Source organism: Budorcas taxicolor, chromosome 15, assembly GCF_023091745.1.
Source record: "Budorcas taxicolor isolate Tak-1 chromosome 15, Takin1.1, whole genome shotgun sequence".
Classification (NCBI taxonomy): domain Eukaryota; kingdom Metazoa; phylum Chordata; class Mammalia; order Artiodactyla; family Bovidae; genus Budorcas; species Budorcas taxicolor.
Genome location: NC_068924.1, coordinates 52,559,031 through 52,572,070, shown reverse-complemented (window position 1 = coordinate 52,572,070; position 13,040 = coordinate 52,559,031). Strand labels below are relative to the sequence as shown.

Here is a 13,040-nt window from a genome sequence, read left to right as displayed (position 1 = left end):
AGAATCTAGCAGGAGACTCTACACCTTCTCCTCCAACTCCCAGGGACAGGGTGAGAAGAAAGGGGGCTAAGAGGTGCAACTGCTCATGGCTTCTCATTGGCCAGAAGCCTTGTCAGGGAAGAGGGCTGCTCCCTGTATCTGGGAAGTCCGCTGGCCCTTAGCTGTTCCACCCCTGGCTCTCAGCCCCACATGTCTCTTGCGATTTACTCCTAGAGTCTCCTCATACTGACCAGCCTGGATGATTTTAAGCACCTCAACTTCTTTGAATCTCAGCTCAACCCAGAGGTGGACTCAGCATGAAGCTAAGGCTGCTTGAGCATCAGGGCCTCTACCCAGGCCCAGGGAGAGGCCTCTGCAATACATCCGCGTTGTCAAGTTCTCAGGAAATTTGCAAAGGTTGACACTTTCACCACAATGGGTCAAGATTGCTAGTTCTTTCCACTCCAATTTCCCTTGTATCCCAGCTTCCCTTTATGTAAGGTCGTTGGCATGGGCATTTCTGGAATATGGCTCAGGGGGAGTAGAGTTGGAGATCAATTTAATTTGGGCTTATTGGAATATCTTTATGTGGTTATCAATCACCTCCATGAAGAGATAAATCATTGCTAGCTACCTCTGTATAAAGAATGGCTTCTAGGAATCTTCCTATCCACAGTCCAACTCATTTGGCCTTGTGACATCAAACTGTCATATTCAGAGGTCATCTCGTGACATGAATGTGTTTTCTGCTGCCTTGCCCTGAAGTATATGGACAATAGAGGAGAAACAGTTTTGAAATCTACAGAACCAGAAGCTAGTCTGTAGAAAATATTTCCAATCATTAGGGGGAAATTTTGGGGAGTGTGCACAGCAGATAGTAAAAAAATCTTAGGCTATTTTTCTGAATTGTGAGATACATTGTTTTGACTTCTTTTTAATTCTAAGTAAATATTCACCTTCTTACCTAATCTTGTATTCTTTTGCTTAAAGAGAACTTCCCAAGTTGTATAAGCTCCAGTTCTCACAAAATTGAAGTCTAATCCTGGCTCCAGCATTTACTTTGTGTAATCTTGGTCAAGTTGCTTATCCTTTCTGAACCATTTCCTCTTCTGTAAAACGTGAATGACAATTTGGGCAGGTAAGGACTTGGAAAGACTTGTGACCTTATTCCACTTCTGAAAATGTTACTAGAGGAAGTAGCCCAGCCAAAGGAAAATGAGACCAGACTATACAGAGAGGGGAAGATGTAATATACAAGAAATAATGGTAAGCAATGAATCCAGTAAAACTTAAATCTAAATGACTGGAAATAATGTGGCTGCAAACTGTAAGGCAGTTTGTGAGAAAGATTTCTGTAATAGAAGAGACACTGTGCAAGAACAAATTTATTGATAAGCTATATTTATGATTCCAGATTATTTCTGCAAAACATGGGAAACAAGAGGGAAGGAGGAGGAATACGCAGATACAAACAGCCTCATCTTATTGGATGAGACTTTGAAATTTCTGGCATTGATAAGTACAGGCTCAGATATTTGTTAAACGTCTAAAGGTATCAACCAGTAGAATAAAAATGGGGATTAGAACGTTTGTATCTCCCTCTTCTTTCATACAGAATAGCACTGAGAGCTGCACAGAAGGCCAGAGCTTCTGGCTAAACCCCCAGCTTCTCCCCTGGCCCCCAGCACAGGGCTGCACCTGGGCTGGGGAAGCTCCTGCTAATGACTCCCTGTCTCCTGTCTCCCAAGGATGGGTATGGGTGGCGACAGAATGGGCTGGGAGCAGGTTGGGAAGCCCTCTCTGCTTCCCAGGAAGATAATCCAGGTAGATAAGACCTGGCCGAAAACCAGACAAGGCCTGACACAGACAAGCGCCTGTCTGTTCGGGCCCAAGCAGCCCATAGACCCACTTATTACACAGAATCAGGCATTACTGCTCCTGGGTCACAGGGCTGGGCATCACAAAGAACAGGTTCTCATGCCAACCCAGGCGTCACAGAGAAGATGTTATCCCAATATGTGGGTGTCACAGGAGACATTGTCTACACAATCCCAGCTGACACAGGATCAGGCACTGGGGAGGAAATGGTGAAATTAAGATTCTCGTCACAAAAGTCACAGTAGTGGGCCCACGTTAAACGTATGAAATCTTGGCAATAATGGATGCCAGTGAGTCTATGATGAGTGGGTTTGGTCTTTGAAATTAGAAAATGCCCAAGAGTGGGGCCTGGATCCCCCTCACCACCAGGCAGAGAATAGGCCTCACCCAGACTCTGACACCTTGAGGGCGAGGGCTGGGGTTTCCTGAGTCCAGAGAGGCGGCTCCCTGCTCAGCCAAGGCCCCTGGGGCCTTCACCAGGTTTCTTGAAGGCCCTGCATACCTGGACATCCTGTCTCCCACTGCTCAGGACTCTGCCTCCAGGGGGCGCCAAATAGACACATCTCAATAGAGGCTGTGCTGGCCCCACATTCAGGCTGAGTGGGGCTGGGGAGGAGACCTGAGTTGGATGTCCAGGCCACATAGATGGTCCCAGATGGAAGAGGCCTGAAAGCTGACAAGTTCATTTCCACCTGACCAAGATGGAGGCTGAGGCTCAGATGGAGGCTGAGGCTCCAGGTGAGCAGCAGAGAGGGGCCCGGACCCAGGGTGTGGGGGAGCCTGGCTTACCATTGTCCACTTCTCCATCCTAGGGCCCTGGGGAAGATATGCAGTCCTTCCACCCAGGAAAGTCTGTTTTCAGGCCAGCCTGTGTGGCTGAGGGAGAAAGGCGGAAGACCCTCATGCTCCAGGAGGGGTCAACACAACAAACCCCCAAGGAACTCTTTGGTTCAGATGAACAAACACAGGCCCAGAGAGGGTCAGTGGCTTGCTCGAAGCCACACAACAAGTTAGTGGAAGACTCACAATTGGAAAACAGGGTTCCCAATACCCAATTTCAGGCAAAGGGCCCTGAGGAGGTACTCGCTGTGGCTGCCACTCTTGGCTAGGCTGGGGCCCTGGGACAGCTCACACTCTGGATTCCTCAGGCTCCTTCTTTGCCTCTGATGCTAACAGCTGCTGCTGCAGGCCAGGGTTGGGTTTGGTCGCCTTGGTCCTCTCCTCTTTGTCCTGCTGCCTTAAGATGGCCAAAATCAAGGCAAAGCAGGCCAGGGAGCCTGTCTTGAAGAAGAACTGGAGGCCGATGAACCTGGGAAAGAGTAAGGAACCCTTGAACTCAGGACCTCCCCATTCAAAGCCTGGATGTGCTGTGGCTGGGAGCAGAGTCAGGTCAGCAGTCATCACCCATTATGCAGTGGAGACACTGAGGCCTTGTCAGGGAGAGGCCTCCAGCCCCAGGGCAGTGAACCCAGTCACCATGGCTTTGGCTGGGGAGGCAGGGGAGCCCCTGAAGTTGACCCCCCTGGGAGTCCTTCCTTGGAAAGTGGGAAAGGCTCTGAAAAGGGAGCCCTGGGTTGGGGGAGAAGCCTGGGCATCTCCCCTGCCCTGTCCTGACTGCCTCATGGCCTGGGCTGGCCCTGCCTCTCTCTAGGTCTTTCTAAGGGCTCCAGGGGCCTGTTAGTTGCAACTCTGGATCACCTCGCCTGCCACAAGAGAAGGATTCCTGCTTCTCTAATTCACCCCTCTTCTTTGAGTTTTCCTCCTCTAGGCAGCCCTCCTGGAACCATGCACTCCTGAGCTGGAAGTAAACAGCTCCCTGCTTCCAGATCTACTAGTAAGTCCCTCTCCTCAACTGTCCATTGATCCCAGGGCCAGTAGCCTCTCTGCCTTCAGGGTCCTTTGGGCTCCCCATTATACAGATGGGAAGACTAAGTCCCCAAAAAGGTAGGTCTCACAATGAGGGAGACAGAGCTGGGCCTGGATCCTAGGCCTCCTGTATCCTAGATAGAGCCATCTTCCTACCCCATGCCAACTTCCTGTCTTTCTCACCACTGCTTGGCTTCCCTTAGTCTCCCCTCACTCAGCCCACCTTTGCTAGTTATCAGCTGTGTGACTTTGGGCCACTTACTTGAATCTCACTATCTTCATCCATCCACAGGGGAGACAATATCTAGCTAACAGGCCTGGGGATTAGCACTGGAGAGAGCCTGTGTCACCTTGCTGGTGGGTGTCAGTGGACCTCCCCTCCCTGATGGGACCCCAAGAATATTTTTAGCAGTTTCCCTATAGCCCCCTGGCAATTGACTCCCAGGTCTCACCGGTTTCGGAGGAGGTCATGGTCATAGTAGCGGCAGACGGCCCGACGCCCGCAGCTCTGGGCCCAGTACACACAGGTGGTGTCGATGGCACTGCCGTGGATCACGGGGCTGGGCATCCAGGCTGAAGGAGGAGGTGCTCAGGGGACAGTGGAACCTTGGCATCCCTGTACCCCTCGCCCCGCCCCGTCCCTGGCACTGAACCACTGGGGCTCTGAGCCACTGGGAGCCTCTTAGCCCATTAAGTCCTCAGCCTTCAAGCCTACCCCTCACCCTCGTATTGGATGCTGTTTCCCTGATGGGCTGTTTAGCTGCTTGCGCACCCACGTCCAGGGTACCTAGGTCAGATTTGGAGCCCTGTGGACTGGTGAAGCCTAAGGTCAGGGACTGGTTCCCACTCATCCCTGTGCCCCCCCCAGGCCTGGCACACAGCAGGTATCTGGACCAGTGGTCCCCAGCACGTTCTTTACCCAAAACTCTCATGAGCATGAACTGGATCCCCACAGCCAGAGTCTTGTCTTCTTTCTTCACTCCCCTAACAAGCAGGGAAAGAATGACATGGGGACTGAGAGGGCTCCAGCCTTCAAGGGGTTCTCACCATCCCCCTCTCCCCGACTACCCAACATCAGCCTGCCCCCAGTCTGAAGTCCTTTGTGGATAGGGCACAGGCTCCACACTCCCTTCAACCTATAGAGCCTGTTCCTAGGTATATCCATTGACCATCAGGGCCCTGTGCTGCCCTACCTGTGCGTCACAGCACCCCTCTCTTCCCACGCCCTGGTCCCACCAAATTCTCCCCTTCCTTCTACACTTGGCAAAACTTGGAGCTGGGCAGTCAGACACATGGTTTAACTTCCCTGATCACTATGATACCTCAGCCTGGGTGGCCCTGGTGACCACTGGCTCTTCTTCTTAGTAACCCCAGAGTGCTCGCTATGGTTCAGTTATTCTCTAGTGTGCGCCCCCACCATGTCACCGCCATATAGTAGGTATAGCATTATGCCCATTTTACAGATAAAGAGACTGAAAGATATTTAGACAGGTTGAGTGACTTGGCCAAGATCCCACAGCTGATGGGTGTCAGGAGTCAGAATTTGCGCAGCAGACTGACTGTATTAACTCCTCTTAGGCTGCCTGCTGGGGCATCTGATTCCTCTACTTTCACTCTTGCAGCCAGCCTGACTTATGGATCTCCATGCCTTCTAATATTGTAAGGATGCCTCTTCTAATTTTCTAGAAAAGAAATAGGGAATAACATAATCCCAGCATAAGGAAAATTTGGAAATATCCTGCTCTGAGGTCCTCTTATTACAGCCTCCACCTCAGGAGGTGCTGACTCTGGCCTCAAGTGACAGTTTGTCGGTCCCAGCAGGTATCCTCAGGTCAATGGCTAGGAAGATCTTGGACCAAGAGGGAGTGCACAGCACAGGCTAGGTCCACAGTGGGCACTTAATCCCTTCAACACTTGCTCCTGACTTTCTCTGAGCCTCAGTTCTCCTATCTATAAGATGGGGAGAAAACTTCATCTCAGCAGTTGCCATGAGGATGATGATACGACAGCCTGATCTGCTGCAGGGGCCCAGGACACCGGCTTCTTCAAACCCCTCCCTCCAGATTCCCTGTCCTGCTTGTGGTTAAGGACCTGTTGGTCTCCCCCTGTTCTGGCATGCCCCTGCTTTCACCTTAGGATGAGCATGAAGGAGGGTGTGTGGGTGACACTCGCCAGCGCGGCACCCAGGCTGACCAGGATCATGAAGGGAAGCACCAGGTGGCTGCAGGCCGAGTCGCAGGAGCCAGCTGGCACAGGGCCGCCCCCCGCCACGCAGCTGCAGTTGGTGTAGAGGACCTAGGGTGGGGAGGGGGGAAGAAGAGCCTTCAGGAACCTCTAAGGACAAGCAGCTGGCCAAGGGCACGAGGCTCCAGGAGGCGTGTGAGAGAGCCACGGACACCAGCGGCAGCGAACTGGGGCAGAGCTGGCTGGATGCTGGGACTTCTGACCCATTGGCTGAGTCAGGATTGCTTGAGCTCCAGACAGTATCTGGACACAGGCTGTCTGCACACAGGTGGGCTGAAGCTGTGGGGAGAGGGGGGCAGGGAGAAGAGAAAAGGGAGAAAGAACCAGAAGAGAGTCACCCCCAACACAGCACAGACACACACAGGCACGTTCGCTACACATGCTCGTGTATGTGCTCACACACTCTCACACACATACATTTAATCACACACTCACTACCTGTACACACACATACCTTCACTCATGCTGACAACTCACACCCCACATACATGCTCGTGTACTTATACACACACACACACACCACATACGCTCGCTCATTTTTTTCACCTGGCAATGTCAGAATGTTTGAAATTCCTGATGGTCTGTGCAAATACTAAAGCAGCAAAGAGTATCTGGGGGGAAGGAACTCAGATTTTCCAGTTCAGTGTCCCCCTTTCTGCCTTCCTGAGGTCTTCCCGGACACTGGAGGCTCGAGTGGATTCTCAAGGAGAGATTCAAGTACAGGATGGAGAGACAGACATCACACGGGGAGTCTTGGATCAGCAGGCAAGGGAGGACCAAGGAAGGCTTCACCAAAGAGAGGTGTTGGGTTTGGGTCTTGAGGAATGAATAGGAGTTCGCCAAGAGGAAAACTGGAGTGAGTAGAAGGAGTGCCAAATGAAATTACAGCGGCATGAAAGAAGCCAGAAAACCTTTCCTTGCATGTATGCGAGGGCAGAGGGGAGGCCCCTGGGGTGCGGGACGCTGTGTGCTGGGGCCGCACTGTGAAGAGCCTTGGACACAAAAGGGAACCGACTGCTGTCTCCAGAAGAGGGTGGGCCAGGTGCCCTGTCAGCCATCCTGCTGACAGCGATTTAAAACACTGGATAAAACGTTGAAAGCAATGTTCCGAAAGCATCCATAGGCTAGAAAAAAGGAAAAAGTCCTCAGGTTCAGAACTAAGGGAGGCGAACCCAGGGAGCCGAGCAGAGTCCTGACACAGGTTTTGGCTGCCAGGGTGTTTGCAGAACCCTGTACGATGGAACACAGCTTTCCGGGGTTTGGGGGCTGCAGGGCCAGAGGACGAGCCCTGGCCCTCCCTCCAGCCAGGTGAAAAGCCTAATAGGAGACGCCCGGAAAACTGGGACCCCACCAAAGGCTTAAGAATGAGAAAAAGCAGACCACTTTCTAAAGTGCAAAGAAGTGTCCTTAGGCTGGTGTGGGGTGCATTTGATTCCATCCTTCATCCCCATCCCCAGGTGGCCTGGAAGACCCCCAGTTCTTTCAGAATTGGTCTATACCACCTCAGGCGCCTGAAGGGAGCAAAGCTGACCCAATAAGACCTGGCTTTGCTCCTCTTCCCTGTAGATCAGAGTTTCCCAACCAGCGTGTCCAGAGGCCCTCAGCCTCAGCCAAGAGACAGGTGAGCAGGGATGCCAGCGGCCCTCGGGATGACCTGGTGAGCTCCGGGCAGAGAGAACCCTCTGGACATTTCACCTCCAGCTGTGGCAGCTGTAGACTCTTCCTAGTGTGGAAAGGGCTGGGAAGCCCTGACGTGGATGCCCAAAACCACAGGGAGATTTTAAGCATGGGAGAGACGACCTGATAGCACACAAGCTGCTCTGCTGATTCAAGAGGGTGGACCTGATCCAGGAGTTGAAGAGGCAGGAGGGAGGGAGAGTGGGATGGAGAAAAGGGTTTTGATTTGAGAGATATTGCTTTGGCCAGAATGTTCATTCGGGTTTTTTCCAAACATACATCATATGGGAAAACCTGAACGAACCTTTTGGCCAACCCTATATTTAGGAGGTGGAATTAGGGCAAGGTGAGACACACACACACAGAAACAGAGGAGAGATTAGAGACCTAGGATTCCAGCTTGGGTGACTGGGTGCTCCATCCATTGCATGACAAGGCTATGCTGGCCATATATGGGTCTCCCCTGAGCAGACACCATTTGGACCTTCACTACACTGAGCAACCCACTGGGTTGGAGATACAATAGAGGGACAGGTAAGTGGAGAAATATACCAAGGCCAGGTTACTGGACGTGAACGTGCATCCTGTTCTGAGAGGCAGAATGTTGCTGGGAGGGGTGAAAAAGCTACAGGCCTTTCTCTTGGGGTTTTCCCAGCCCTTTTTTCATATTCATCTAATTCCACGGCAGGAAGTTGTTCTTGTGAATGGCTTCAATCTCTCCAGCTGCTTCTGAGTCTCACTCCCTAGGGCCCCACCCCCTAAGCCCTAGATGCTGCCAGCCAGCCACATCTCCCTTTCTTTCCTCTGGGCCTTCACTCATTCATAAATGGTTACTGAGTGCAGCTGTGATGGACACTGACTGACTCATCCCTGGGCGGAGGAGCTCAAGTCGGCCTGAGGAGGCAGGCTCATCAAGAGACAATTCCAGGACTGCCCTGGCGTCCAGAGTGATCCCTGGTCCAGGAGGATTCCACATGCCACGATGTGGCTGGACCTGTGTGCCACAGCTACAGAGGCCCATGCACTCTAGAGCCTGTGCTTTGCAACAAGAGAAGCCACTGTAACGAGAAAGCTGCACGCTGCAACTAGAGAAAGCCCGTGTGCAGCACTGAAGACCCGGCACAACCAAAAATACATCAATTAATTTTAAAAAGAGAAACAATTCCAGGCCAGCGTGACAGTTTCTGAGTATCAACCAGGACTCAGCTGTACCCTCCCCCAAATGCCATACCTTACATTACCTCTGAGGGTGCTCTGGAGAGGGAGCCGGGCTCAGAGGCCAGAGCCCTTGGGTCTAGTCCCAGCTCTAGCATTAAAACCTTGGGCAATGCCTTGTCCTTTCCTGGGCCTCCATTTCCCATCTGTATAATGGGCATAACAGAAGTGTGTATCACTGCATCCTTAAAATTTCTCAGGCTGAGTGCTTTTCATGGATCATGTCATGTGGCTCTTCACTTAATAAATGTATCTAGATGAAGAATTCTGCACAGTGCCTGGTGTTTATCAGGCACTCAATACTCTCACCCCCACTTTGCAGAGCAGGAAACTGAGGCACAGATTAAACCATTTGCTGAAGGTAACAGAGCCAGCTGGAAGCAGAACAGGGATCTGAACCAGATAGCCTGGCCTCCATGCTCATAGCCCCATATCTGCAGGAGTTCACAGTCACGTGGAGGATCCTGGCCCAGCCCTCAGGGCTGGAGACCTCTAGAATTAGTCTCGCGGAGATCAAACAAGGTCAGGACAGTGAGTGCTAGGACACTTGAAAAGGCTTTGATTGCGATTATTCCAAATGCAAACAGTATACATAGCTCGGGAGGCGCCTGGCTGGCTTCTGAAGTACCATCAACCAGGTGCTTCCCTCCATGCCAGCCTGTGCGGCCCAGGTCCCTCCCCAAAGGGGTCTTGGGCTTAGAGGCTGCTGCCCAGCAGGACACAAAGGCAGGGGTTCTGCATGATGTGGGTGGGGCTCTGGAGAGAGGGAGGTATTGTCATAACAACCAGCCTGACACTACCCACCCACCCACACACACACATACACACACACACACACACACACACACACACACACTATATTCCAGCCTGGGGACCTGAGGAAGGTGAGTATCGTCCCCATTTGCCCTTCAGGGGCAATGAGGGGAGAGGAGGGGAGGAGCCAGCTGGCCCCGGTGGTCTTTCTAAGGCTCCCATAGGACGCCCTGCAGTTACTTATGCTGCCCACTCCTCCCCTTCTGTCCCCAACACCCCACCCCTGCGAGCTCCTTGAGAGCAGGGCCCCTTGGCTCTGGGTCTGTCCTTAGCCCCCAGCACAGGACCTGGCACAAAGGTGGGGCTCCACAAAGGTTTATTGACTGAGTGATTGACTAACTGAATGGGCTCGTTGCTCCAGCCTCCCCCTCACCTCCCTGCCTCCTGGTCTGCATTCTACTCACCTTCCTCCATACTATGGCCTCAAATGTGATCAAACACAGGTCTGACCTCCCCGGCTCAAAACCCATCCAAGTCTCCCCACTGCTCTCCAGATAAAGTCTCTACTCATGGCCCTTCCTTATTCGAGGCTCTTCCTTGTCTGGGCCTTGCTTTCCCTCCATGAACTCTCAGGCTTCTGCCCCAGTTGTATGTGCAAGTGTGTGGATGTGTGCCTGCATGCCATGTGCCGGGCCCTCCCTGCCGGGAAAGCCCTTCCCTAGTTTGCCTGCTCACCCTTGAAGATCCAGCACAAATGCCATGTCCCATGAAGCCTTCTGGGACCCTCCCAGGTGGGCTACATCTCCTTCCATCATTGATTGTCCTTGTGGGGGCCACTCTGTCTGTCACGACCCCTGGAATTCCTGAGTTACTTCCTTCTGCACCTCCCCTGCCTGGACAGCTGGGACCAGATCTGATTCACGTCCGCACTCGGGGCCCTGGCCCAAGACTGGCAATGAAGTCTTATTGAAAGAATAACATTCTGTATCTGCCAACAGAAGGAGAAGACAGGTGATAAACAGAAAGAAGAGCCAGAGAATGAGGACATTCAGAGGTGGAGGGTGTGACAGGCACACAGAGACAGAGAAAGCGGAGTCCGTGAGAGGCAGAGGGGCAGCCGGAGGCCTGACCCACCTGGCTTTTGTCTGGCAGCTCCTGGACTACCCGGCTTGTACAGCCTGCGTGGCAAGGCGTGATGTACTCCACACGAGTGCTGGAGTCGCAGACAGGGTTAAAGTCGTCTGAGGGGCAGGAACAGGACTCCATGCAGCCTGGAAATAGGTCCAGGCCAGGCTGGGCGCTGGTGGGAGAGAAGGCGGGCATGGTTGGTCTGGTTCTCCCTTCCTCAGGCCCGGGCTACCTCGCCCCTGCAACCTCCCCTGAGAGCCACGGTCAGATCTCAGCTCTGCACAGAGTTTTTTACCATCAGAGCTGTTCCATGACACGCAGTGGTGAGCCCCTCTCCAAGGAAACTGCAAGAGGCCTCCAATGGGAGAAGTGGGAAGCAGGGTATGGGCCAGAGGGTCTGAGACCCCTTCCAGCCCCAAGATCCTACAAGTCTTTGAGCTGCTTCTGTGACCATCTCTGTTCTTCAGTGACCCTCTTTTTAGGGGACATATGATAAATTCTTCCCAGAATTTAGTCTCAGATGAAAAGTACCTTTATCTCGATGAGCTGGATTGCTTCCTTTTCTGATAGTTAGAACTATACGTGTGGGGCCCGTCAGGGTACCTGAGTAGCTGTGAGGTCTCCGACCTGTTCCTGCCTCTCTCTGGCCTCAGTCGCTCTGCCACCTTTGCGGATTCCCTCTCCCCATTGCCATCCTGCAGTCTCACGACCTCCCTCTCACTGTAACTCCCCTGTTCACTGCCCAGGGCAGGTATCAGTCCCATCTGACTCCCTTTGAGGGTCTGTTCCCAAGTCTCAGGAGATCCCCTGCTCTAGTCTGGCCAGGCTCGGCACACGGGGACAGGAGATCAGAAGGGAGGGGCCTTGCTATCCTCATCTGTGAAATGGGGATAATGGTAGGACCTCTCCTGGAGATCCCACCAGGGTTCAGTGAGATGGAATATGGGAGCGTCTGAGCGCATGGAAGACCCTCAGTTCTTGGCAGCTGCAGATACCATTAGTTATGATGGAGTATGAAAGTGAAAGTGAAAGTCACTCAGTCGTGTCTGACTTTTTGTGATCCCATGGACGATACAGTCCAAGGAATTCTCCAGGCCAGAATACTGGAGTGGATAGACTTTCCCTTCTCCAGGGGATGTTCCTAACCCAGGGCTCCCGCATTGCAGGCTGATTCTTTACCAGCTGAGCCACAAGGGAAGCCCACGATGGAGTATGAGATATTCTCAATTTGTTAAGTTGGTCCCCAAAAGCTTCTTCAATGAATTAGAACCCAAAGCTCAGTGAGTAAATTGCAAGAATATAGATGAGAATCTGGGTGAGATGAAATGTCAGGTCAAGGTGAGAGACTTCAGAAGAAGAGACAAATGGGGCATGTGAGGTAGGCTGACTTTTCCCCATTTGCTTTAAAAAAAAAAAAAACTGTAGTAAAATATTCATTTACTTTTTAATCTAAAAATGATTAAAAGGCCCTGGCTCCCTCCTCTGACCAGAGGCTTCCTGAAGGCCTGGTTGAAGCCCCTCCTTCATGCCCAGAAGGAACCTCTGCAGACCTTCGAGAAGAGAAGAGACAAGGAAAGAGGGGAGAGGTCAACGAGGTGGGACCTGGGACAGGGTGGGCAAGAGCTGAGTATATCTGGACTGAGCCTCCCCAACAGTTACACAGAAAGAGCCCCTGGTGTGGAAAGTTGGCACGTGGATGGAGGGAGGAGATGCCAAAGGAGAGGAGTGAACAGAGCACGTTGGGGGATGTTAGCTGGGTGTTGTGCCAGCCTGAGCCTGGAGTGGCTTCCCAGGAAAAATGCAATCATTCTGGAGAAGAGGCATCAATGGAACTTCCAACATCCTCTCCAAGATGGTTCCCTAGGGGAAAGAGTCTGTGTCTATGAGGGTTTAGGGGGCAGAAGGGGAAGGGAGAGAGGCTTTCCTCCTGGAGGGTAGAGGTCCTGCCCCTCACATCTGGGGAAAAAGACTGGTACTTTAGGGTCACAGGACAACAGGATTTTAGCTCGCAGCCTATAAGGACCAAGAATCTCCAAGGTCTCCAGTCCAACTCCCTCCCAGGGCATATGTCCCCTGGGCAGCGTTCCTGAGAAGGGCTTTCTTACACGTGCCATCCACACAAGTGGCTTTGCCCTTCCTCAGTCTCCAGCCCGTCCCAGACCTGAGCTGTCCTGCACACAAGTTCCACCCTTCCCTGGTGGTGACTGACACCTTCACTGAGCCTTCGAGGGAGAAGTCCCACTGCTCACAGCGAGCTAAGCGGGGAGAGGTGGGGAGATGTGAGGTGGGGGCTACTCCAC

General features: G+C 52.5%; 1 protein-coding gene across 3 annotated transcripts in view; it reads right to left on the bottom strand.

Annotated features, from left to right (window-relative positions):
• Positions 1-1,352: 1,352 nt before the first annotated feature.
• SLCO2B1 (solute carrier organic anion transporter family member 2B1) overlaps positions 1,353-13,040 on the bottom strand; it is a 52,420-nt gene continuing 40,732 nt past the window's right edge. For all 3 annotated transcript variants that reach the window (XM_052652616.1, XM_052652617.1, XM_052652618.1), the window contains 5 exons: positions 10,747-10,912; positions 5,855-6,018; positions 4,643-4,707; positions 4,176-4,296; positions 1,353-3,166 (listed from right to left, as the gene is read on the bottom strand). In XM_052652616.1, coding sequence (XP_052508576.1) covers positions 2,986-3,166; positions 4,176-4,296; positions 4,643-4,707; positions 5,855-6,018; positions 10,747-10,912 — 697 coding nt within the window. In that variant the 3' untranslated portion in view covers positions 1,353-2,985. The remainder of the gene's footprint in view (positions 3,167-4,175; positions 4,297-4,642; positions 4,708-5,854; positions 6,019-10,746; positions 10,913-13,040) is intronic.